Below are 26,972 nucleotides of genomic sequence, written 5' to 3'. Positions count from 1 at the left end.
AGGAGGCAGGATACACCTGCCAGGTGCCTCCCTGCACATCCCAGGGGTTGGGATCCCAGGAGAACCAGGATACCCCTGCCAGGTGCCTCCCTGCACATCCCCAGGGGTTGGGATCCCAGGAGAACCAGGATACCCCTGCCAGGTGCCTCCCTGCACATCCCAAGGGTTTGGGATCCCAGGAAAGGCAGGATACACCTGCCAGGTGCCTCCCCTCTCCACCAGAACCACATCCGGGATTTGGGATCCCAGAGGAGGCAGGATACCCCTGCCAGGTGCCTCCTTGCACATCCCAAGGGTTTGAGATCCCAGGAGAACCAGGATACCCCTGCCAGGTGCCTCCCTGCACATCCCAGGGGTTTGGGATCCCAGAGGAGGCAGGATACCCCTGCCAGGTGCCTCCCTGCACATCCCAGGGTTTGAGATCCCAGGAGAACCAGGATACCCCTGCCAGGTGCCTCCCTGCACATCCCAGGGTTTGAGATCCCAGGAGAACCAGGATACACCTGCCAGGTGCCTCCCTGCACATCCCAGGGTTTGAGATCCCAGGAGAACCAGGATACCCCTGCCAGGTGCCTCCAGAACAGCTCCAGTGTGGAACCTTCTGCCACCTTCACCTGGGAATGAACCTTCTGGAAGCCAGGTGGGCCCTGGGGATGTGCCCCTCCATGTGGGAACACCGTGGAGTAGGAACTTCCTCACTCCTTCTTCACCTCTGCACTGCTCCCAGCTCAGCATTGCACCCCAAACTCCCAGTGTAATGGAGCAGGAGCTTCCTGACCCAGGGGTGACCCATGAGGTTCCCCAAGAATGGAAACCATCTGGAGTGGTGCCCAGGACACCTCAGTGCCTCACTCTGCACCAGCAGCATCCTGATGGGGATCTTGGCTGGCACACCAGGATTTTGGGGTTCTTGGAGCTGCTGGGTGACCCAGGACACCTCAGTGCCCCACTCTGCACCAGCAGCACCCCAAGGGGGATCTTGGCTGGCACAGCAGATTTGGGGGTTCCTGGAGCTGCTGGATGCCCCCAGAGCACCTCAGTGCCTCACTCTGCACCAACCCTGCCACAGCAGCATCCCAAGGGGAATCCTGGCTGGCACACCAGGATTTGGGGGTTCCTGGAGCTGCTGGGTGACCCCAGGACACCTCAGTGCCTCCCTCTGCTCCAGCAGCACCCCAAGGGGGATCTTGGCTGGCACAGCAGATTTGGGGGTTCCTGGAGTGCCCCCAAAGCACCTCTGTGCCTCAGCAGCATCCTGGGGGGGATCTTGGCTGGTACACCAGGATTTGGGGGTTCCTGGAGCTGCTGGATGCCCCCAGAGCACCTCAGTGCCTCACTCTGCACCAACCCTGCCACAGCAGCATCCCAAGGGGGATCTCTGCCTGCACAGCAGGATTTGGGGGTTCTTGGAGTGACCCCAGGACACCTCAGTGCCTCCCTCTGCACCAGCAGCACCCCAAGGGGGATCTCTGCCTGCACACCAGGATTTGGGGGTTCCTGGAGTACCCCCAGAGCACCTCTGTGCCTCAGCAGCATCCTGAGGGGGATCTTGGCTGGCACACCAGGATTTTGGGGTTCCTGGAGCTGCTGGGTGACCCCAGGACACCTCAGTGCCTCCCTCTGCACCAGCAGCACCCCAAGGGGGATCATGGTTGGCACACCAGGATTTGGGGGTTCCTGGAGCACCCCAGGGCACCTCAGTGCCCCACTCTGCACCAGCAACATCCTGGGGGGGGGATTTTGGCTGGTACAGCAGGATTTGGGGGTTCCTGGAGCTGCTGGATGCCCCCAGAGCACCTCAGTGCCTCACTCTGCACCAACCCTGCCACAGCAGCATCCTGAGGGGGATCTTTGCCTGCACACCAGGATTTTGGGGTTCTTGGAGCACCCCCAGAGCACCTCAGTGCCCCACTCTGCACCAGCAGCACCCCGAGGGGGATCCTGGTTGGCCCACCAGGATTTGGGGGTTCCTGGAGTGCCCCCAGAGCAGGAATGGCTGCAGGATCACAGGGAGATGCAGCTCAGGCGCCACACCTGGAGCACTGAGAGCCCTGGAGAAACCTGGGGATGAGGATCAGTCTGGAGGACACCACAAAGCTCTCAGAAGACGCTGAACTTGACTAATTAACAGCTCTAATTAAAAACCTATCACCAGGATCTCATCTGAGCTGCAGGAAGATCAGGGACTGGGACATGAGGAGTCCTGGCTGGGAAGAAAATCCCTTTGCAGCCTTTCCAGCTGTGGGATCCAGGTGCAGGCAGCAGCCCCAAGGGAATGGGAACCAGCAGCTCCTGATCCCAGGGCAGGATCAGAAGAGAAACTCCTCCCTCTGAGGCTTTTGGAGGCTGGAGTTAAACTTTAGGTGGTTTTGGGATCCTCTCTGTATTTGTGCAACAGAACCACCAGCTTGTACTGAAGAGAAACCCCAAACTGAGGGATTTTTTGGGGCCTCAGCTCTGGTGTTTTCCAGGAGGGAGATCCAAGCTCTGAGGTTCCTCACCTACAGAGGCTCCCAGCCCACACTTCTCCTTGCAACAGGGAAAATTCCTCTGCAATTTTATCTTGGGGAAAAAGCAAAAACTGCTACAAGCAGCCTGGGCTGGGGTGGGAGAAGGGGAATGTTCTGTCAGTTCTGGGTTTCACACCTTTGCAAGAGTCACCTGATGGGTTTCCCCTACACACAATATTTGTGTTTAATCCTCCCTGCCAGTGCTAACAGCCCAACCTTTCTGTGGCAATGCTCTTGTTGAACTATTCCATTTCAAACCAACATTCTGCCCTGCATTTATTAATCATGGATTCTACCAGCTCAGACACTGAGTGGTTCAGAAATCATCCCCTGTCCCCAGTTCCTCTGCAGCTCTCCTGGAACCCTGCCAGGGGCTCTGAGCTCTCCCTGGATCCCTCTCCTCTCCAGGTGAGCACTCCCAGCTCTCCCAGCCTGGCTCCAGGGCTCCTCTGGGCTCTCTCCAGCAGCTCCAGGTGCTTCAGAGAAAGGCAAACCCCAGTGGGAGCTGCAGGAACTCCCTGGAGCCCTCCCTGCTGCAGCCCCAACCCCCAGGAGCTCAGAGGCAAACTCTGAACCATCCCACAAGGAAAATGTTCCCAACAAATCCCCCCTTTCCCCTGGCTGGGAAAGAGGCACAGAAGCCCAGCTGTGAGCAGGGAATCCTGCACAGCAAAACCCCCAGAGGGTTTTCATGGCCTATTCAGCAAACCTCACATTCCAAAACCTCACTCAGGGGGATCTGAGGGATGCCAGGCTGGTGATTCCTCAGGGAGGAATGTCTGGGTGTCCCTGTGCCACCCCAGACACCCAACATGAGCAATATCCAACCCCTGGGACAAGATCTCAGCGTGTGCCACTGCAGGATTTGTATAAATTGTTTAAAACATGAAAAAAGGCTTATACAGTGTGGATTTGTATGTAAATTTTGAGATAAGAAATGCTGATTTAGAAATGCTATGGAATAGGATAGAGGAGAGATATGAGAGAGAAATGGAAACAGAAATAAGTATTAAAGGATGGTTTTGTAAAAAAGAAATGCCTAGAGTGTATTGTAATTAAGAAATAATTGAGTTCTGATTGTGATGGTGTGAATTAGAACATCTAAATTGTCTCACCCTTCTCATGGGACTAAAAATAAAATAAAAGTTTTTAGAACACCTCTCAGCTGCCCCATCTCTGGGTCAGAACAAAACTTAATGAGACATCCCAGGAGCCAGGGAATGGCTCCCACTGCCAGATGGGAACTGGGAATTAGGAACTGTGTCCTGTGCCACCCCAGACACCCAACATGAGCAATATCCAACCCCTGGGACAAGATCTCAGCGTGTGCCAGTGTAGGACTTGTATAAATTGTTTAAAACATGATGGAAGGTTTAGACAGTGTGGATTTGTATGTGAATTTTGAGATTATAAATGCTGATTTAGAAGTGCTATGGAATAGCACAGATATTGGGTAGGATGTAGGAGAGATGTGAGAACAAGCTGGAAGCAGAGCATCAGAGGGTTCTCCTGCTTTTCTCAACTCACCTGATTTCCTTAAGTCCTTCTTTCTGGATAACTTGAAGGATCTCTTTATGGCTCATGGGTGTGTTGGGATATTTCTCCAGGACCTGGCAAGAAAGAGCAAATTGAGAGGAAGTTATTCCTTTGTATTCTGAATTTCCATTTAACTGCACCAAAACCTCCATTCAATGGCAGTTATTCCTCTGCATTCTGAATTTACATTCAACTGCACCAAAACCTCAATTTAATGGCAGTTATTCCTTTGCATTCTGAATTTCCATCCAGCTGCACCAAAACCTCTATTTTAGGTGTTTATTACTTTTATTTATGTTACAGTCTCACAGCAGTGACTTTGCAGTTCTTCACTAACAAGGCACAAAATGACCAACAGTCTCTTGGTACAGGGTCTTTTTAGGCTAAATTATCCAATTAAGAACTGACACCTAAATTATTTTCACTTTTAACCCAATAACTGATCCCTCAAAGTCTGCAGGGTGGGCTTAGTCCAGTTACAAAACACCACCCAAACCCATGGAGAAGGTGAAGGAGATGGAGAAGAAGAAGGAAAAGAAGAAGGAAAAGAAGAAGGTGAGGAGGGAGAAGGAGAAGGAGAAGGAGAAGGAGAAGGAGAAGGAGAAGGAGAAGGAGAAGGAGAAGGAGAAGGAGAAGGAGAAGGAGAAGGAGAAGGAAAAGGAAAAGGAGAGGAAAAGGAGGAGATGGAGGAGAAGGAGAAGGTGAGGGAAAAGAAGGAGAAGAACAAAGTAAAGAAGGAGGAGAAGAAGGAGAGAAAGGAGAAGGAAGTGAAGGAGAAGAAGGAAAACAAGGAGAAGAAGGTGAAGAAGGAGAAGAAGGTGAAGAAGGTGAAGAAGGTGAAGAAGGTGAAGAAGGTGAAGAAGGAGAAGAAGGTGAAGAAGGACCAGGCTCCCCAAACCCTCCATCTTGCCCCATATTTATTACCATATTCTAAAACCCCAAACTCTGAGTTTTCCAGCCTGTGACATCACACACTTCTACCCAACTCCACACCCACAATCCCAGTGCTCTCAATCCATTCTGGAAGCTTCTCCACGGCCTCAGGTCAGATGCAGTGCTCTCCTGGGGGCCAGAGTCTGTCAGCACAGAAAGGCTGAAATTCTCAGCACCCACAACTCCATCAAGGGGCTGTTTGAACCCCTCTGCACACACCAAGTTCCCAACTCTGGCCCAAAAATGTTTTTTTTTGTTACAGTGCCCCACTGGCAGCCCTGCCCCAGCCCCTGGGGTCCCTGAGCCCCCCCAAGGGCTCTGGCAGGCAGAGCTGCAGCTGCAGGGAGCTGCTGCAGCAGGCAGATGCCACTCACCCCACGTCACTGCGATATTTCAGGATATTTCAGGATATTTCAGGATATTTCAGGATATTTCAGGCCATATTGGTGCTGGGGAGGGGGATGGGCAGGAAATGCCTCCTTTCCCTCTTAATCATCAGCTCCTGACCTGAGCCCAGCACATCAAAGGCCAGGCCTGAGTTGGGCTCAGCCCAGAGGGCTCAGAACCAAGCCCAGGGTGACTCTGCAGAAGGGGAGGAGCAGAGCCCACTCCTCTCTTGAGCAGAACCCCCAACCCTCCAGGATCCTGCTCCTCATTCCCTCAGGGATCCATCCCCAGCTTATCCCATTCCCTCAGGGATCCATCCCCAGTTTATCCCAGTCCCTCAGGGATCCATTCCCAGCTTATCCCAGTCCCTCAGGGATCCATCCCCAGTTTATCCCAGTCCCTCAGGGATCCATTCCCAACCTATCCCATTCCCTCAGGGATCCATCCCAGTTTATCCCAGTCCTCAGGGATCCATCCCAGCTTATCCATCAGGGATCCATCCCCGTTATCAGTCCCTCAGGACCATCCCAGTTTATCCCAGTCCCTCAGGTATCCAGCTATCCCAGTCCATCGGTCCATTCCCAGTCTTCCCAGCCCTCAGGATCCATCCCCAGTTTATCCCAGTCCCTCAGGGATCCCCAGTTATCCAGTCCCTCAGGTCATCCCAGAGCCCCTTCAGGGATCCATCCCCAGCTTATACCAGTCCCTCAGGGATCCATCCCCAGCTTATCCCAGTCCCTCATTCCCTCAGGGATCCATTCCCAGTTTATCCCAGTCCCTCAGGGATCCAGCCCCAGTTATCCCAGTCCCTCAGGGATCCATTCCCAGCTTATCCCAGTCCCTCAGGATATCCCCAGCATCCATCCCCAGCTGTTTATCCCAGTCCCTCAGGGATCCATCCCCAGCTATCCCAGTCCATCAGGGATCTTTGTGCGGATCCAAAAGAAATACCAGTCCATCAGGTATTCAAATCAAAAAGCTGTATACGAATTGCCATAAGGGATCCCCAGCTATCCAGATTATCATAGTTGTAATACTATTCCAGTAAAGGGAGAATCAACATGCACCGAGAGATGTGGAGATTTACATCAAGGTCCCAAAGGGGAATCCATCCCCAGTTTATCCCAGCCCTAGGATCCTCCCCAGTTTCCCAGTCCCTCAGGGACCATCCCCAGTTTATCCCAGTCCCTCAGGGATCCATCCCAGTTTATCCCAGTCCTCAGGGATCATCCCCAGTTTATCCCAGTCCCCTCAGGGATCCATTCCCAGTTTATCCCAGTCCCCTCAGGAATCCATCCCCAGTTTATCCCAGTCCCTCAGGGATCCATCCCCAGTTTATCCCAGTCCCTCAGGGATCCATCCCCAGTTTATCCCAGTCCCTCAGGATCCATCCCCAGTTATCCCAGTGCCCTCAGGGATCCATCCCCAGTTTATCCCAGTCCCTCAGGGATCCATCCCCAGTCTTATCCCAGTCCCTCAGGAATCCATCCCAGCTTATCCAGTCCCTCAGGATGCCATCCCAGCTTATCCCAGTCCCTCAGGGATCCATTCCCAGCTTATCCCAGTCCCTCAGGGATCCATCCCCAGTTTATCCCAGTCCCTCAATCCCTCAGGGATCATCCCCAGTCTTCATCCCATCCTCCCTCAGGGAATCGTCAGGTCCACCGTTTATCCCAGTCCCTCAGGGATCCATCCCCAGCTTATCCCAGTCCCTCAGGGATCCATCCCCAGTTATCCCAGTCCCTCAGGGATCCATTCCCAGTTTATCCCAGTCCCCTCAGGACCATCCCGTTATCCCAGACACATAGGATCATCCACTTATCCCAGTCCCTCAGGGATCCATCCCCAGCTTATCCCAGTCCCTCAGGGAGCCATCCCCAGTTTATCCCAGTCCCTCAGGGATCCATTCCCAGTTTATCCCAGCCCCACTCACCCGGAGTTATCCCAGTCCCCAGGATATCCCCATTATCCCAGTCCCTCAGGGATGCATTCCCAGCTTATCCCAGTCCCTCAGGGATCCATCCCCAGCTTATCCCAGTCCCTCAGGGATCCATTCCCAGTTTATCCCAGTCCCCTCAGGAATCCATCCCCAGTTTATCCCAGTCCCTCAGGGATCCATTCCCCAGTTTATCCCAGTCCCCTCAGGGATCCATCCCCAGTTTATCCCAGTCCCTCAGGGATCCATCCCCAGCTTATCCCATTCCCTCAGGGATCCCCAGCTTATCCCAGTCCCTCAGGGATCCATCCCCAGCTTATCCCAGTCCCCTCAGGGATCCATCCCAACCTATCCCAGTCCCTCAGGGATCCATCCCCAGTTATCCCAGTCCCTCAGGATCCATCCCCAGTTATCCCGTCCCTCAGGATCCCCCCAGTTATCCCAGTCCCTCAGGAATCCATCCCCAGTTTATCCCAGTCCCTCAGGGATCCATCCCCAGTTTATCCCAGTCCCTCAGGGATCCATCCCCAATTTATCCCAGTCCCTCATTCCCTTAGGGATCCATCCCCAGTTTATCCCAGTCCCTCAGGGATCCATCCCCAGCTTATCCCGGTCCAGCTCTCCTGGAAAGGCTCTGCCAGGCCCTGCTGAGCTGCAGCCCCTCCCTGCTCCCAGAACAAATCCCTGCATGCAGCTCTGGGAGCTCCAGCTGATGGCCCCATCCTGGAAAATCTCTTTTTAAGTGATGCTAAAACCTGACTTTCACAGAACCCTGGGATGGTTTGGGTGGGAAGGGGCCCCAAAGCTCATCCAGTGCCACCCCTCCATGGCAGGGACACCTTCCAGCATCCCAGGTGACTCCAAGCCCTGTCCAGCCTGGCCCTGGGCACTGCCAGGGATGCAGGGGCAGCCCCAGCTGCTCTGGAAGATGGGAGTGGGATTTGTTTGCACTGCCACAGCCTCAGGGGCTCATCCCACCTCACTCCCAGCTCTACTGAAACTCCACAGCAAAGGATGCAGAGCTGGGGTGTGATCTGCAGGGTGATCTCAGGCAGGCCAGAGCAGGTTTTGGTTTCCATCACCCCCCTCTGGGGGGCTCAGCCTGTGCCACCAGCCTGGAGCTGCACCCAAAGGCCAGAAATGGAGGATATCTCAATTTCCATCTCTGCTTTCACCTTTTCACTGCAGGTGCTGAAATCAGGAGAGGAGTGAGGCTGAGAGCCCATCCACATGGAGCTCAGAGCCATTTCCACCAGCCCAGACTCTGACTGGGCACTCTCCTCCTGGGCACTGTTATCCCAACTTTCCCTCCCTGGACGTGCTCCACGGGGCTCAGCCTGGAGCAGCACCATGGATCCATTCATCTGTCCCCAGTGAAGGCTGTGCTCCACCAGGGAACCTCAGCCAGGGCAGAGGGCACAAAAGCTGCTCCACTTGTGTCCCTGCACCTCTCCCAGGGGTTAACCCTTCCATGTCCACAGGGCTCTGAGCTGGGTCTCAGCTCAGCAGGGTGAGGCTGTGCAGGTCTGGCCTCCTGCCACCCCCACCGGGCTCCCTGCAAACCCTGCTGGGCTGGGAGGTCACAGGGGAACATCAACCAGCTCTGCCAGGTGTCCCTGCTCTCCAGGAGGTTCCTAGAACCACAGAAACCTTTAGATTGAAAAAGCCCCTGGAGATCAGCAAGTCCAAGCCATCCCCCAGCACTGCCCAGGCCACCACTGCCCCATGTCCCCAAGTGCCACAACCACAGGGCCTTTACATCCCTCCAGGGATGGGCACTCCAAACCTCCCTGGGCAGTTCCAAGGCCTGACCACCCTTTCCATGCAGAAATTCCTCCTGATGTCCAACCTGAGCCTGCCCTGGCCCAGCCTGAGGCCATTTCCCCTTGTCCTGTCCCTGTTCCCTGGGAGCAGAGCCCGACCCCCCCTGGCTGTCCCCTCCTGTCAGGGAGTTGTGCAGAGCCACAAGGTCCCCCCTGAGCCTCCTTTTCTCCAGGTTGAGCCCCTTCCCAGCTCCCTCAGCCTCTCCTGGGGCTCCATTCCCTTCCCAGCTCCCTCAGCCTCTCCTGGGGCTCCATTCCCTTCCCTGGACATGACCCAGCCCCTCCAGGTCTCTCTTGCCCTGAGTGTCCCCATGATGGACTCAGGATGTGGTTCCAAAAGTCAGATGGGTCCCAGAACCCCCAAAGCACACAGATGGCTCCCTGAACCCCCAAACACACAGACAGATGGTTCCCAGGTCCCCCAAAGCACACAGATGGTTCCCAGAAACCCCGAAGGACACAGATGGCTCCCAGAACCCCCAAAGCAGAGATGCATGGTTCCCAGAACCCCCAAAGCACAGAGATAGATGGTTCCCAGATCTACCACAGCACACAGATGGTTCCCTGAACCCCCAAAACAAAAATACAGCTCCCTGATCCCCCAAAGCACACAGATGAATCCCAGAACCCCCAAAGCACACAGGTGACTCCCAGAACCCCCAAACACACAGATAGATGGTTCCCAGAACCCCCACAGCACACAGGTGGCTCCCTGAACCCCCAAAGCAGAGATGCATGGTTCCCAGGTCCCCCAAACCACAGACATGGCTCCCTGAACCCCCAAACACACAGATGGTTCCCAGAACCCCCAAAGCACAGACATGGCTCCCTGAACCCCCAAACACACAGATAGATGGTTCCCAGGTCCCCCAAAGCACAGACATGGCTCCCTGAACCCCCAAAGCACAGACATGGCTCCCTGAACCCCCAAAGCACACAGATAGATGGTTCCTAGATCCCCCACAGCACACAGGTGGCTCCTGAACCCCCAAAGCACACAGGAAGCTCCCTGAACCCCCAAACACACAGATAGATGGTTCCCAGGTCCCCCAAAGCACACAGATGGTTCCTAGAACCCCCAAACACACAGATGACAGTTCCCAGGTCCCCCAAAGCACACAGATGGTTCCTAGAACCCCCAAAGCACAGACATGGCTCCCAAACCCCCAAAGCACACCAATCTCAGAGCACAAGGCACAAAGCCCAGCACTAGGCTGCACTCCCTGATCCTGGAGGCCTTTCCCACCCTCCATGGCTCTGTGGCTACCCCAGCTGCTGGCCTGGCTCGCTGGGGCCCTGCCAGGCCAGGATCAAAGCTCCTTGTGCTGGGCAAGGCCAGCCCTGGGACAGAGGTGCCAGCCCCAGCTCAGGGGCACTGCCCTGGGCACAGCCTCTCTGTGCTCTCCAGGAAATGTTTCACACCAGCTCTCAGCCTGCTGAGATAAACAAAGCAGCTCACAGCTCCAGCTGCAGCTCCTGCTGCCAGACAGGCTGGTCCAGAAGAACCAGGAATGAGGATTAAAGGGACTCTCAACAAAACAAATACACCTTGAAAGAACTGATACACCTTAAGGAGCTTCTCCCCTCTCCTCTGCCCTTTTAATCCCATATCAGATCTTTCACCTGAGTCATTTATAGTCACTGTGTGTAAAGAAATAAAATCCTACTGTGCCACAGGACAGAGTCTGAGAGGAAACTCAGCTCTGGCCAACTGAGCCAAACTCACTGTCAACAAAAACCATTAACCCTGGCATGGTTTGGGTGGGAAGGGACCCTACAGCCCATCCAGTGCCACTCCTGCCACGGCAGGGCCACCTTCACTGTCCCAGAGAGCTGAAACCCTCCCTCAGTGTGGGATTTCCATCCCCCTGGCTGGGCTGAAGGGCAGCTCAGGGCTCTGCCCCTGGCAGCAGGAAGAGCTGGCCACGCTCCTGTGTAATTTAGGAAAGCTCTGAGTGATGCAAGTGCTGCCCACATAAACCTGACAGTGAGTCATGGCAATGGCCACAATTAAAACCTGTGTTTGAAGTGGCTGGGGTTGGCTGGGGGTGTTTTTATCAGCCCATCAAGGTTTAATTCAGAGATCCTCCTGGATGTGAAGGAGCACCTCAGCCCAGGAATGCTTCCGCAAAAATGCACTTTGGAATTTCCCCTATTGGTTATTCCCTTAAGCAAAGAGGGATTTTTAATTGATGTTATAAACACAACCAGCACTTCCACTCGGGTTCCTTCCTGGAAACAGAACCAAAACTTCCTAAATCCACCAATGCACAGCAGCTGAGCAGCTCCCACCTGGCTCAGACAAACTCTGCAGAGCCAGGCAGCAAAACCTGATCCTCTGGTTCCACCTCAGCCCCACATCCAGCCACCCCTTCCCAGCAGGGAATTCCAGCAGAAGCTGCCCATTTCCTGCCAGAGGGCATCACCCCTGCAATGGCAGCCTGGCACAGAAGTGGGTCAGCTCTAACATCCCCTGGGGACGTGAAATTCCTGCTCAGTCACCCCCAGAAAACACAGCAGGAGCCCCGGGGGGCTGAAGGATTTGACCCAGATTGCAGGATCTGCTCCACTCATCCCATTAACCAAATGCTGGCCAGGATTTAGGCAGAAAGGAGGTCAGGGAGGAATGGACAATCCTGTGCCACCAGAAGGCAGGTGACAATGAAGGGCACATTTCACACTGAGCTGGCACAGGCTGGGAAGGGGCTGGAGCAGCAGCAGGGGAAGAACATCCCAGAGCCACCTCCCTCCTTGGGGACATCCCTGCTCAGCCGGGAAATCTCAGAGCCACCTCCCTCCTTGGGGACATCCCTGTCCAAATGGGAGATCCCAGAGCCACCTCCCTCCTTGGGGACATCCCTGCTCAGCTGGGAGATCCCAGAGCCACCTCCCTCCTTGGGGACATCCCTGCTCAGCCGGGAAATCTCAGAGCCACCTCCCTCCTTGGGGACATCCCTGCCCAGCTGGGAGATCCCAGAGCCACCTCCCTCCTTGGGGACATCCCTGCCCAGCTGGGAAGATCCCAGAGCCACCTCCCTCCTTGGGGACATCCCTGCTCTGATGGGAGATCCCAGAGACACCTCCCTCCTTGGGGACATCCCTGCTCTGATGGGAGATCCCAGAGCCACCTCCCTCCTTGGGGACATCCCTGCCCAGCTGGGAGATCCCAGAGTCACCTCCCTCCTTGGGGACATCCCTGTCCAAATGGGAGATCCCAGAGCCACCTCCCTCCTTGGGGACATCCCTGCTCTGATGGGAAATCCCAGAGCCACCTCCCTCCTTGGGGACATCCCTGCCCAGCTGGGAGATCCCAGAGCCACCTCCCTTCTTGGGGACATCCCTGCCCAACCTTCACTGTCCCAGTGTCCAGCCTGGCCTTGGGCACTGCCAGGGACCCAGGGGCAGCCCCAGCTGCTCTGGGCACCTTTCCCACCCTGCCAGGGAACAATTCCTAATTCCCAAGGTCCCATCCATCCCTGCCCTCTAAATTTCCTGCGTTTCTGATGTTTCATTTCCAATATTTGTCCACAAGGACACTGAGGTGCTTCTTCAAACAGAAAATTTCTGCATCAGTGGAAAACTTGACCATTCTGAATCTGCCCTGAGCTCCCACCAGCTGCCAAACCTCCTCCAGCTACTGGACAAGCCCAGCTCTAAGTGGAGAATAAACAGTTCCAGAGAATCCCAGGATATCCTGAGCTGGAAGAGACCCACAGGAATCCAGCCCAACTCCTCAGTCTGAAAGAATCCCAACAGGGTTACACCAGCCCCAAAGGCCAGGAGAGGTTTGCTGGCCAGGAGGGGTTTTTGTGGGAAAAGCAGGAGTGACCCCCTACAAAAGCACTCAAAGCTTCTGGCCTGGGAGCTTACATCCCTGAATTCACCTTCTTAAATTCACATCCCTGAATTCACCTTCTTAAATTCACATCCCTGAATTCACCTTCTTAAATTCACATCCCTGAATTCACATTCTTAAATTCACATTCTTAAATTCACATCCCTGAATTCACCTTCTTAAATTCACATCCCTGAATTCACCTTCTTAAATTCACATCCCTGAATTCACATTCTTAAATTCACATCCCTGGATTCACCTTCTTAAATTCACATCCCTGGATTCACATCCCTGAATTTTTCATCTCTGAATTCACACACCCTGAATTCACATTCTTAAATTCCCATCCCTGGATTCACATTCTTAAATTCACATCCCTGAATTCACATTCTTAAATTCACATCCCTGAATTCACACCCCTGGATTCACATCCCTGAACTTCTTATCCCTGAATTCACACACCCTGGATTCACATCCCTGAATTCACATCCCTGAATTTCTCATCCGTGAATTCACATTCTTAAATTCACACCCCTGAACTCACATCCCTGGATTCACACCCTTGAATTCACATCCCTGAATTTCTCATCCCTGAATTCATACTCCTGAATTCACACCCCTGAATTCCCATCCCTAAATTCACACCCCTGAATTCCCATCCCTAAATTTACACCCCTGAATTCACACCCCTGAATTCCCATCCCTAAATTTACACCCCTGAATTCAAACACCCTGAATTCACACCCCTGAATTCACATCTCTGAATTTCTCATCCCTGAATTCACACACCCTGAATTCACATTCTTAAATTCACACCCCTGAATTCACATCCCTGAATTTTTCATACCTGAATTCCCATCCCTGAATTCACACCCCTGAATTCCCATCCCTAAATTTACACCCCTGAATTCACACACCCTGAATTCACACCCCTAAATTCACATCTCTGAATTTCTCATCCCTAAATTCACACCCTAAACTCACATCCCTGAATTTACATCCCTAAATTCACACAGCCTGGATTCACATCCCTGGATTCACACCCCTGAATTTTTCATCCCTGATTTCAGACCCCTAATTCACACCCCTGAATTTCTTTCTCATCCCTGGATTCACACCCCTGAATTCACATCCCTGAATTCTCATCCCTGAATTCACACCCCTGAATTCACACCCCCTGAATTCACACCCCGGAATTCACATCCCTGGATTCACATCCCTGAATTCACACACCCTGGATTCACACCCCGGAATTCCCATCCCTAAATTCACATTCCTGAATTCACATCCCTGAATTCACACCCCTGAATTCACATCCCTGAATTCTCATCCCTGAATTCACACACCCTGGATTCACACCCCTGGATTCTCATCCCTGAACTCACATCCCTGAATTCTCAGCCCTGGATTCAGCCCAGCAGATCAACTGGAACAGCACCTCTAAGGTGGAGCTGGAGTACAACCCCAGGAACAAGCTGGGGATGAGGTGGGACAGGGATTTGTGTCTGTTTGGGGGACTAACAAGGAGGCCTTTCCCAAAAACCCCTCAGTGTCACCTGAGGGCTTGAGAAGGCTGTACAGGGGATCTAAAAGTGAATCATCTGTCACCCTGATCATCTAAGCCTTCTGATGTTTACATTTTTTAATGAACTCTCTCACACACTTTCTGTAAATACTCATTGGTTTGCATTCTTTTCTGGAGGAGGAGAAATGTGATGGGCTGTTGGTTTGTCCAGTGCCATCGGAGAGGTGGCACTGTCACCCTCCACTCCAGGGTCACTTTTGAAAAGCTATAAATGTTGGGGTCAGAAATTAAACTGCCCTGCTTTTTCCCTTGGAGATTCCAGTGCTCCTGTTGATTTATTTCATGTCCTATAGTGATAATTATCAGCAAGAGCTAATTATCAATGGTAATTATTATTCCTGAGACAGACTGGCCCCACTCCTGGCTGTCCACTCAGGCTGCCCCCGGAGCACAGGAATTCAGGATCCACACAAACCCTTCCTGCAGCTCTGCTCTGCACACGGAGCTGCCACTATCAAATTCAGCTCACGCCTGAGCTCAGGCCCTGGAGCCAGGGAGCTGGCACAGGGCTGCAGCATTTCCCACTGCCACCACTGTCACAATGCCACCATTTCCCATTGTCACCACTGTCCCAATGCCACCATTTCCCATTGTCACCACTGTCCCAATGCCACCATTTCCCACTGCCACCACTGTCCCAATGCCACCATTTCCCACTGTCCCAATGCCATCATTTCCCACTGCCACCACTGTCCCAATGCCACCATTTCCCACTGCCACCACTGTCACCATTTCCCACTGCCACCACTGTCCAAATGCCACCACTTCCCACTGTCATCATTTCCCACTGCCACCACTGTCCCAATGCCACCATTTCCCATTGTCCCAATGTCACCATTTCCCACTGCCACCACTGTCCCAATGCCACCATTTCCCATTGTCACCATTTCCCACTGTCACCACTGTCCCAATGCCACGATTTCCCATTGCCACCACTGTCCCATGCCATCCTGTCCCACTGTCACCATTCCACTGTCCCAATGTCACCATTTCCCACTGTCCCAATGTCACCATTTCCCACTGCCACCACTGTCCCAATGTCACAATGTCACCATTTCCCAATTGTCACAACGTCACCATTTCCCATTGTCACCACTGTCCCAATATCCCAATGTCACTATTTCCCAATTGTCACCACTGTCCAAATGCCACCACTTCCCACTGTCACAATGTCACAACGTCACCATTTCCCATTGTCACCATTTCCCAATTTCCCATTGTCACCACTGTCCCAATGCCATTTCCCACTGCCCCAAAGTCACCACATCCCATTGTCACCACTGTCACCCTTGTCCCAGTGTCACACTGTCCCAATGCCACCATTGTCCCACTGTCGCAATGTCACCATTTCCCACTGTCACCATTTCCCATTGTCACCACTGTCACTACTGTCCCAATGTCACCATTTCCCACTGTCCCAGTGTCACAATGTCACCATTTCCCAATTTCTCATGGTCACCACTGTACAATGTCACCATTTCCCACTGTCACCACTGTCCCAATGTCACCATTTCCCAATTTCCCATTGTCACACTGTCCCAATGCCACCATTGTCCCATTGTCGCAATGTCACCATTTCCCACTGTCACCATTTCCCAATGTCACCATTTCCCACTGTCCCAGTGTCACAATGTCACCATTTCCCAATTTCTCATGGTCACCACTGTACAATGTCACCATTTCCCACTGTCACCACTTCCCATTGTCACCACTGTCCCAATGCCACCATTGTCCCAATGCCACCATTTCCCACTGCTCCGAAGTCACCATTTCCCAATGTCACCACTGTCCCAATGTCACCACTTCCCAGTTGGCCAGTTCCTGGGGATACAGCTGGAGAGCAGAGAGGGAACAGGACAGATGTTGGGATGCTGGGACACGCAGGACAGATGTTGGGACACACAGGACAGATGCTGGGACACACAGGACAGATGCTGGGACACACAGGACAGATGTTGTGACACACAGGACAGATGCTGGGACACACAGGACAGATGCTGGGATGCTGGGACACATGGGACAGATGTTGGGACACACAGGACAGATGCTGGGACACACGGGACAGATGTTGTGACACATGGGACAGATGTTGGGACACAGAGGACAGATGCTGGGACACACGGGACAGATGTTGGGACACACGGGACAGATGCTGGGACACATCGGGACAGATGTTGGGACACAGAGGACAGACGCTGGGACACACAGGACAGTGTGGGCACACGGACAGTGTGTGACACACGGGACAGATGTTGGGACACACAGGACAGACGTTGTGACACACGGGACAGATGTTGGGACACACAGGACAGACGTTGTGACAGACAGGACAGGTGATGGGTCACACGGGACAGGTGATGGGACACACAGGACAGATGTTGGGACACACAGGACAGATGCTGGGACACACAGGACAGATGCTGGGACACACAGGACAGATGTTGTGACACACGGGACAGATGTTGTGACACACGGGACAGATGTTGTGACACACGGGACAGATGTTGGGACACACGGGACAGACGTTGTGACACACGGGACAGATGTTGTGTCACACAGGACAGATGATGTGACACACAGGACAGATGTTGTGACACACAGGACAGATGTTGGGACACACGGGACAGATGTTGGGACACACAGGACAGATGTTGGGACACACGGGACAGATGCTGGGACACACGGGACAGATGTTGGGACACACAGGACAGATGCTGGGATGATGTGACACACGGGACAGATGTTGTGACACACAGGACAGGTGATGGGACACACAGGACAGATGTTGGGACACACAGGACAGATGTTGGGACACACGGACAGATGGTGGACGTTGGGACACACGGACAGATGTTGGGACACACAGGACAGATGTTGGGACACACAGGACAGATGTGTGACACACAGGACAGATGTTGGGCACACAGGACAGATGTGGGACACACAGGACAGATGTTGTGACACACGGACAGATGCTGGGTGATGGGACACACAGGACAGATGTTGTGACACACGGGACAGATGTTGGGACACACGGGACAGATGCTGGGACACACAGGACAGATGTTGGGACACACGGGACAGATGTTGGGACACACAGGACAGATGCTGGGATGATGGGACACACGGGACAGATGTTGTGACACACAGGACAGATGTTGTGACACAAAGGACAGGCACTGGACCTTGGCCCTGGCGAGCAGAAGAGATTTGCTGTCAGGATGCCTTGGCAGGAGCAAACAGAGCTCTGAGGGTTAAACCAAGGCTGTGAGAAGGTTCAGTCAGACGGGTGCACCAGAGACAGAAAATTACACCAAACTCTGCAAGCAAGAAATGTTGAAATGCCCAAGGTTGTTTGTGTGACCTTTAACCCAAGCACTGCAGTAAAACATCCCTGCTCCTCCTAGCACGAGTTTAAAGCAGCTGTACCCCAAAAAAATCTGAATTCTTTGACCATCACACCAATCCCCCAGCTCTCTCCTTATTGCTGACAGTCACAGTCCCAGAGCTGCACAGCAGCCCCACAAGGAAAACCCCACAAGGAACACCCCACAAGGAATCCCCACAAGGAACACCCCAAAAGGAACACCCCACAAGGAAAACCCCACAAGGAAAACCCCAAAAGGAACACCCCACAAGGAACACCCCACAAGGAACACCCCACAAGGAAAACCCCACAAGGAGTCAGAGCAGACAGGGCATAGTCCCAGAGCTGCACAGCAGCCCCAAAAGGAACACCCCACAAGGAACACCCCACAAGGAACACCCCACAAGGAACACCCCAAAAGGGAAACCCCACAAGGAAAACCCCACAAGGAACACCCCAAAAGGAAAACCCCACAAGGAACACCCCACAAGGAAACCACAAGGAACACCACAAGGAACACCCAAAAGGAGCAGAGCAGAGTCCAGAGCTGCACAGCAGCCACAAGGAAAACCCCACAAGGAAACACCCCACAAGGAAGCCCAAAGAACCACCCCAAAGGAAAACCCACAAGGAACACCCCACAAGGAACACCCACAAGGAACACCCCACGGGAACCCCACAAGGGAAACCCCACACAGGGAAACCCACAAGGAACACCCCACAAGGAACAACCCACAAGGAAAAACCCACAAGGAACACCCCACAAGGAAACCCCCACAAGGAACACCCAGGAACACCAAAAGGAATCCCCCACAAGGAACACCCCACAAGGAAACACCTCACAAGGAAACCCCACAAGGAAACCACAAGGAACACCCACAAGGAAAACCCCACAAGGAACCACCCAAAAGGAACACCCCACAAGGAACACCCCAAAAGGAACACCCCACAAGGAACAACCCCACAAGGAACACCCCACAAGGACTCACCCCACAAGGGAAACCCACAAGGAACACCCCCAAGGAACCCCACAAGGAACACCCCACAAAGGAACACCCACAAGGAAACCCCACAAGGAACACCCCACAAGGAAACCCCACAAGGAACACCCCACAAGGGAAACCCCACAAGGAACACCCCACAAGGAACACCCCACAAGGAACACCCCACAAGGAACACCCCACAAGGAACACCCCAAAAGGAACACCCCACAAGGAACACCCCAAAAGGAACACCCCACAAGGAACAACCCACAAGGAACACCCCACAAGGAAAACCCCACAAGGAAAACCCCACAAGGAACACCCCACAAGGAAAACCCCAAAAGGAACACCCCACAAGGAACACCCCACAAAGAACACCCCACAAGGAACACCCCACAAGAAGCCGTGCCCACCCTCGTGCTGGGGCAGGGGGCACAGCAGGGCACCAGGAGCAGCTCCCAGGGTTTCTGCCATGGCAAAGCCACCTCTGGTGCAGCCACTGAGTCTCCTCAAGTCTGGTCTGACAAGGATTTTGTCAGTTCTGAAGTGCTGGGCTGTATTTTGTGGCTGCTCATTGACTGAGCCAATATTTGCTATTATTCTGTTCCCTGTACATATTTCTAATTTCTGGTTTAATTTTGCTCTCAGCCTCCTCTGGCAACCACTTGGGCTTAACCCAGATCAAAACTTGCTTTGTTTGCTTTGTTCTTTTGAGGTTTTTTAAATTTTTTTTTCTTAATGTGAAGCATGGTGACCTCCTCAAATTATCCCCAAAAAACTTCCACAGGAACATGTGGAAAAGTTCACATCTACTAACTAGAAGTTTGGTTTCAAATTATATTTTTATATATAATTATACAAATTATATATATAAACAAGTGAAAGTAAGCTCTGAGTCACTTTGTTTACCTTTTGTCTTTTTCTGCCTGCCCCTTGTAAAAAAACCAAAAAATCTCTGTTTTAAAATTTTTCCATTTTAAATGGAAATTTTAAAATTACAATTTTCCCACACTCCACTTAATTTGTGTTTTGCTCCCTGTCACTGGATTGAAGGTGAAAAATCCTTGATTAACATCTACAGAGTGACTCTGTCAGGGGATCCATGCTGGAATAATGGTCACAAATGGCTTAGGCTTGAATTCATTTCACAGTAACTTCCTGAGGAAAGCCAAACCTTCACTGCCACCTGGCAAAGGTTTGGCACAAGTTGGCACAAACCCAGCCAGGCTTCCCTGAACTCCCTGCCAGGAGCTTTTCTGGAGAAGGGCAGCAGAGCTGGTAATGGACCAGGAGCACAAGGAGGAGCTGGGCTTGTTTGGCCTAGAGGGCATTATTATTATTATTATTATTATTATTATTATTATTATTATTATTATTATTATTATTATTATTATTATTATTATTATTATTATTGCTGTTGTTGTTGTTGTTGTTGTTGTTGTTGTTGTTGTTGTTGTTGTTATTCTTATTGTTATTGTTACTCTTTACAACCTGAAAGAAGGCTGTCAAAAGGTAGGTTTGGTCTCTTCTCCCAGCTAGAGGACAAGAGGAAATGACATCTAATTGCTCAAGAGAAGGTTTAGATTGAATAATAGGATAATAGTTCACACAGAAATTATGGCTGAGCATTGGAACAGGATGCCCAGGGAGTGGTGGAGTGACCATCCCTGAAAGTATTAAAAAGACACACAAATGTGGCTGTCAGGGACAGTTTGGTGGTGGGTTTGGCACTGCTGGATTAATGAAAATATCATACACACAAATATTTTATTGTCTTTAAGATTTCTGACATTTGGAAATCCTTCCTTCCTTCCTTCCTTCCTTCCTTCCTTCCTTCCTTCCTTCCTCCCTTCCTTCCTTCCTTCCTTCCTTCCTTCCTTCCTTCCGTCCTTCCTCCTTCCTTCCTTCCTCTTCCTTCCTTCCTTCCTTCCTTCCTTCCTTCCTTCCTTCCTTCCTTCCTTCCTTCCTTCCTTCCTTCCTTCCTTCCTTCCTTCCTTCCTTCCTTCCCTCCTTCCCTTTCCTCTCCTTCCCTTTCCTCTCCTTCCCTTTCCTTCCTTTCCTTCTCTCTCTTTCTCTTTCTTTCTCTCCTTCCTCTCTATCACAAATTCCTTTCCTACCCAAAAGACTCAATGATTTTTGGTTCTTTGTGGAGATCACACCAGGGAAAATAAAAAGGAGAGAGACTGGACTCCAACATGTTCACGTTTTCTGAATGGGAGAAACATTTGGTTTGTCCCAAATGCCTGAATGTCCCTCAGGCACTGAGCTCCTGTGGGGTGTCCAGAGTGTCCAAAATGTCCTGATGGGGCTGGAGGGGCACCCACAGCCCTGGCACAGCTCCTTCCCCCAGGCTGTGCCACCACCTGTGCCAGGGCTCAGGGACAGGACCTGACCCCAGCCCAGAACAGCATCACCTCCTCTTCTAAGGAAGAAAAGCTCCAGGGAGGAGTTTGCCAAGCAGCTCCAGAGCCTCGTGGGCACTGCAGCCACAGCAAGGGCAGGGCTGGCACAATCCTGGGATCAGCCAGGCTGGAAGAGCCCTCTGGGATCAGCCACTCCACCCTGTCCCCACCTCTGAGGATCAAGGTGACCCCAAACATCTGCAGCCACCAGACCCCCACACTCAGGGGCCCATGGAGGACACAGGAGCCAAGCTGAGCTCCTCTGGAGGGCTCTGCTCTCCCCCAGCAATTTCAATAAACATTTTAAAACAAATCTAATCCTTCTTCACCTTCTTCATAAGTTTAAATCATATTTTATAATTAGACAAAAAAAAACCCCACTTTACAAACTTCAAGTGATTAATTCTTAAGTTGAAAGTAAAAATAATGTAAATATCATTTCTTAATTAAATAGTTTAACCTTAAAATCCTTATAATAAAAAATAGTGACCCACTTTATTTAACCTTTGGTGGAGTGCCCATCCCTGGGGGTGTTTAACAAAGCCTGGATGTGGCACTGGGGGCCAGGGTTCAGCTGAGGGATTGGGGCTGGGCTCGACTCGATGGTCTTGAAGGTCTCTTCCAACCTGGTCATTCTGGGAATGATTTTATTAATTAATATTATATTTTATATAATTCATATTATTATATTAAATATTATTTTATTAATAAATGGTCTTGAAGGTCTCTTCCAACCTGGTCATTCTGGGAATGATTTTATTAATTAATATCATCTATTATATAATTCATATTGTTATATTAAATATTATTTTATAAATAAAATACTACCAAACTCACACGTTATAAATAAATATTCCTTCCCCTCTGGAGCACAGGGGAAACCTCAGCCCCCATCCCTTCCTCTTAAGGCTGGAAAAGGGAAGGGAAGGTTTGGGAAGGTTTGGGAAGTTGGGAAGGTTTGGGAAGGTTGGGAAGGTTTGGGAAGGTTGGGAAGGTTGGGAAGGGAAGGTTTGGGAGGGACGGTTTGGGAAGGTTTGGGAAGGTTGGGAAGGTTTGGGAAGGTTGGGAAGGGGGAAGGTTGGGAAGGTTTGGGAATGTTTGGGAAGGTTTGGGAGGAAGGTTTGGGAAGGGAAGGTTGGGAAGGGAGGTTTTGGGAAGGGAAGGAAGGGAAGTTTGGGAGGGAAGGCGTTGGGAAGGGAGGGAAGGTTGGGAAGGTTTGGGAAGGGAAGGGAAGGTTTGGGAGGTTGGGAAGGTTTGGGAAGGTTGGGAAGGTTTGGGAAGGGAGGTTGGGAAGGGAAGGGAAGGGAAGGGAAGGGAAGGGAAGGGAAGGGAAGGGAAGGGAAGGGAAGGGAAGGGAAGGGAAGGGAAGGGAAGGGAAGGGAAGGGAAGGGAAGGGAAGGGGAAGGGAAGGGAAGGGAAGGGAAGGGAAGGGAGGGAAGGGAAGGGAAGGGAAGGGAAGGGAAGGGAAGGGAAGGAAGGGAAGGGAAGGGAAGGGAAGGGAAGGGAAGGGAAGGGAAGGGAAGGGAAGGGAAGGGAAGGGAAGGGAAGGGAAGGGAAGGGAAGGGAAGGGAAGGGAAGGGAAGGGAAGGGAAGGGAAGGGAAGGGAAGGGAAGGGAAGGGAAGGGAAGGGAAGGGAAGGGAAGGGAAGGGTATGGGAAGGGAAGGGAAGGTTGGGAAGGTTGGGAAGGTTTGGGAAGGGAAGGTTTGGGAAGGGAAGGTTGGGAAGGTTTGGGAAGGTTTGGGAAGGTTTGGGAAGGTTGGGAAGGTTTGGGAAGGGAAGGTTTGGGAAGGGAAGGTTTGGGAAGGGAAGGTTTGGGAAGGGAAGGTTTGGGAAGGTTTGGGAAGGTTTGGGAAGGGAAGGGAAGGGAAGGTTTGGGAAGGTTTGGGAAGGGAAGGTTTGGGAAGGTTTGGGAAGGTTGGGAAGGGAAGGTTTGGGAAGGTTGGGAAGGGAAGGTTTGGGAAGGGAAGGTTTGGGAAGGGAAGGTTTGGGAAGGTTGGGAAGGTTTGGGAAGGGGGAAGGTTTGGGAAGGGAAGGGAAGGTTGGGAAGGGGGAAGGGAAGGTTGGGAAGGGAAGGGAAGGGAAGGGAAGGGAAGGGAAGGGAAGGGAAGGGAGGGAAGGGAAGGGAAGGGAAGGGAAGGGAAGGGAGGAGTTGGTGAAGGTTTGGGAAGGTTTGGGAAGGTTGGGAGGGAAGGTTTGGGAAGGGAAGGTTTGGGAAGGGAAGGTTTGGGAAGGGGGAAGGTTTGGGAAGGTTGGGAAGGTTGGGAAGGGAAGGTTTGGGAAGGTTTGGGAAGGTTTGGGAAGGTTTGGGAAGGTTTGGAAGGTTTGGGAAGGTTGGGAAGGTTAGGGAAGGTGTGGGAAGGGGGAAGGTTTGGGAAGGGAAGGGAAGGGGAAGGGAAGGTGGGAAGGGAAGGGAAGGGAAGGGAAGGGAAGGGAAGGAAGGGAAGGGAAGGGAAGGGAAGGGAAGGGAAGGGAAGGGAAGGGAAGGGAAGGGAAGGGAAGGGAAGGAAGGGAAGGGGAAGGGAAGGGAAGGAAGGGAAGGAGGAAGGGAAGGGAAGGGAAGGAAGGGAGGGAAGGGAAGGGAAGGGAAGGAAGGGAAAGGGAAGGGAAGGGAAGGGAAGGGAAGGGAAGGGAAGGGAAGGGGGTCACTGGGTCACTGTTTTTTGGTTTAAGGGTTTTAAGGTTAAACTATTTAATTAAGAAATTATATTTACATTATTTTTACTTTCAACTTAAGAATTAATCACTTAAAGTTTGTAATGTGTTTTTTTTGTCTAATTGTAAAATATTATTTAAACTTATGAAGAAGGAAGAAGGTGAAGAAGGATTAGTTTTTGTTTTAAAATTTTTATTTTGTTTTATATATATTACTATATTTTGTAGTTTTTTACTTAGTGATATTATACACTTTAATCAAATTATACACTCATAATTTTAGTGTTATTAATTAAGTTTTGAAGCTTATTTACAGTTTCAGGTATTTCCTTGTGGGTCTGTGCCCTTCAGCACAGAAAATTTAAAATTCTCAGCATCCAGGACTCCAACGCTCTTTGCCCTCTGCTCTTACTCCTCCAAACAGACCCAGAGAAGCAGAAAAACTGAAAATCATAGAAAAGGCGAATCTGCACCTCAAGCATTCTGGTGTGCCTGGGAGCAGCCACAAGTGAGGGCCAGGCCACACTGGGGGCTGCACAATCTGAATTATCACAACAAAATCTCAGTCTATGTCACACTAGGGGCTGCACAATTTGAATTTTTACATCATCATTTCAGTCTGGGCCACACTGGGGGCTGCACAATTTGAATTTTCACAACAACATCTCAGCCTGTAACACACTGGGGGCTGCACAATCTGAATTTGCACAACAACATGTCAGCCTGTACCACACTGGGGGCTGCACAATTTGAGTTTCCCTCTTTCCATAAACATGCCATGGGAATAAACAAACCCAAAACTACCAGAGACAGAAAAGGACCCAATGATTCTTCTGCTTCTGATGAAGAATCAGTTGCAAGCACACGAGGGCAGGATGAAGAAAGCCTGAACCTCCCTGAACCCCAACATCCTCCAAAGGGAGCTCAGAACCATTCCAGGAGAGACTGGACAGAGCTCAGAACCATTCCATGGAGACTGGACAGAGCTCAGAACCATTCCAGGACAGACTGGACAGAGCTCAGAACCATTCCAGGACAGACTGGACAGAGCTCAGAACCATTCCAGGACAGACTGGACAGAGCTCAGAACCATTCCAGGACAGACTGGACAGAGCTCAGAACCATTCCAGGACAGACTGGACAGAGCTCAGAACCATTCCAGGAGAGACTGGACAGAGCTCAGAACCATTCCATGGAGACTGGGCAGAGCTCAGAACCATTCCAGGACAGACTGGACAGAGCTCAGAACCATTCCAGGACAGACTGGACAGAGCTCAGAACCATTCCATGGAGACTGGGCAGAGCTCAGAACCATTCCAGGACGGACTGGACAGAGCTCAGAACCATTCCAGGAGAGACTGGACAGAGCTCAGAACCATTCCATGGAGACTGGACAGAGCTCAGAACCATTCCAGGAGAGACTGGACAGAGCTCAGAACCATTCCAGGACAGACTGGACAGAGCTCAGAACCATTCCAGGACAGACTGGACAGAGCTCAGAACCATTCCAGGAGAGACTGGACAGAGCTCAGAACCATTCCAGGAGAGACTGGACAGAGCTCAGAACCATTCCAGGACAGACTGGACAGAGCTCAGAACCATTCCAGGACAGACTGGGCAGAGCTCAGAACCATTCCAGGACAGACTGGACAGAGCTCAGAACCATTCCAGGACAGACTGGACAGAGCTCAGAACCATTCCAGGACAGACTGGGTAGAGCTCAGAACCATTCCATGGAGACTGGACAGAGCTCAGAACCATTCCAGGACAGACTGGACAGAGCTCAGAACCATTCCAGGACAGACTGGACAGAGCTCAGAACCATTCCAGGACAGACTGGACAGAGCTCAGAACCATTCCAGGACAGACTGGACAGAGCTCAGAACCATTCCATGGAGACTGGACAGAGCTCAGAACCATTCCAGGAGGGATTGGACAGAGCTCAGGAGAAAGACAATAAGGGAAAAGGACTTGGGTATAGCCAAAGAATCACTTCTGGCCCTGCCAATGAGATAGGGCATAGGAAATCACAAAACCCCCTGAGAGCACACCCAAACACATTTAACAGAAGCTGATTTGTTGGATTTATTTGTCCCAGCCACCAAAGAGCTGTGACCAGGTGCATTTCCACCTCCTGCAGCTGCTGCAAAGGGTGGCACACAGTGATCCCCAAGGTCCCTCCCAGCCCAAACCAACCCTGGGGTTCTACACCAGGAAACATCCCAGGTTTGGGTTTTACACCAGGAAACATCCCTGGGTTTGGGATTTTACACCAGGAAACACCCCTGGGTTTGGGGTTCTACACCGGGAAACACCCCTGGGTTTGAGTTTTACAGCAGGAAACACCCCTGGGTTTGGGTTTTACAACAGGAAACATCCCAGGTTTGGGTTTTACACCAGGAAACATCCCAGGTTTTGGGTTTTACAACAGGAAACACCCCAGGTTTGGGTTTTACACCAGGAAACATCCCTGGGTTTGGGTTTTACACCAGGAAACATCCCTGGGTTTGAGTTTTACACCAGGAAAACATCCCAGGTTTGGGGTTTTAAACTAGGAAACACCACTGGGTTTGGGTTTTACACCAGAAACATCCCAGGTTTTGGGTTTTAAAGTGCAAAAGTCCATCTCTGCAATGCTCAGGGGCAGGGCTGAGCCGCCTGGGGTGGAGAGCACAGCCTGAGCAGGAGGAGCTGCCCCAGAGATGCAGCAGCTCCAAAATCCCCCTGCCCAAATCCCATGAACCAAACTGTGACAGATGAGCGATGCCATGGCTGACTCTCACAATTAAAAGGTAAATATCATGTATACATGTTAGGCGAAGTTTTATAGATTTATAGTTGTGTTTCACCCTCCCTGCCAGAATCCCAGGACCCAAACTGTGACAGATGAGTGATGGTGCCATGGCTGACTCTCACCATTAAGAGGCAAATATCATGTATGCATGCTAGGAGAAGTTTTAGAGTTATCTTTTAACCCCCCTGCCCAAATCACAGGAACCAAACTTTGACAGATGAGCGATGC

General features: G+C 51.7%; 1 protein-coding gene and 1 long non-coding RNA gene across 25 annotated transcripts in view; both read right to left on the bottom strand.

Annotated features, from left to right (window-relative positions):
• ASXL2 (ASXL transcriptional regulator 2) overlaps positions 1-26,972 on the bottom strand; it is a 74,420-nt gene that overhangs the window by 38,854 nt on the left and 8,594 nt on the right. The window contains exons 2-3 of the mRNA XM_050971915.1: positions 4,038-4,120; positions 1,913-1,941 (exon numbers count right to left, since the gene is read on the bottom strand). Of these exons, the coding sequence (XP_050827872.1) occupies positions 1,913-1,941; positions 4,038-4,120 (112 nt within the window). The remainder of the gene's footprint in view (positions 1-1,912; positions 1,942-4,037; positions 4,121-26,972) is intronic.
• LOC127059434 (uncharacterized) lies at positions 10,263-13,284 on the bottom strand. 24 transcript variants are annotated; one of them, XR_007777241.1, is made up of 4 exons: positions 13,108-13,284; positions 12,158-13,065; positions 12,061-12,108; positions 10,263-12,012 (listed from the first exon to the last, which is right to left on the bottom strand). It is a non-coding gene; the product is annotated as an uncharacterized LOC127059434 (long non-coding RNA). The 24 variants fall into 24 exon arrangements; XR_007777244.1 differs by having other exon boundaries at positions 10,504-12,012; positions 12,206-13,065; XR_007777242.1 differs by having other exon boundaries at positions 10,505-12,012; positions 12,061-12,253; positions 12,350-13,065.

Source organism: Serinus canaria, chromosome 3 (genome assembly GCF_022539315.1).
Source record: "Serinus canaria isolate serCan28SL12 chromosome 3, serCan2020, whole genome shotgun sequence".
Lineage (NCBI taxonomy): Eukaryota > Metazoa > Chordata > Aves > Passeriformes > Fringillidae > Serinus > Serinus canaria.
Note: the sequence above shows the minus strand (reverse complement) of the source record. Positions and strands in the feature narration are given on the sequence as shown.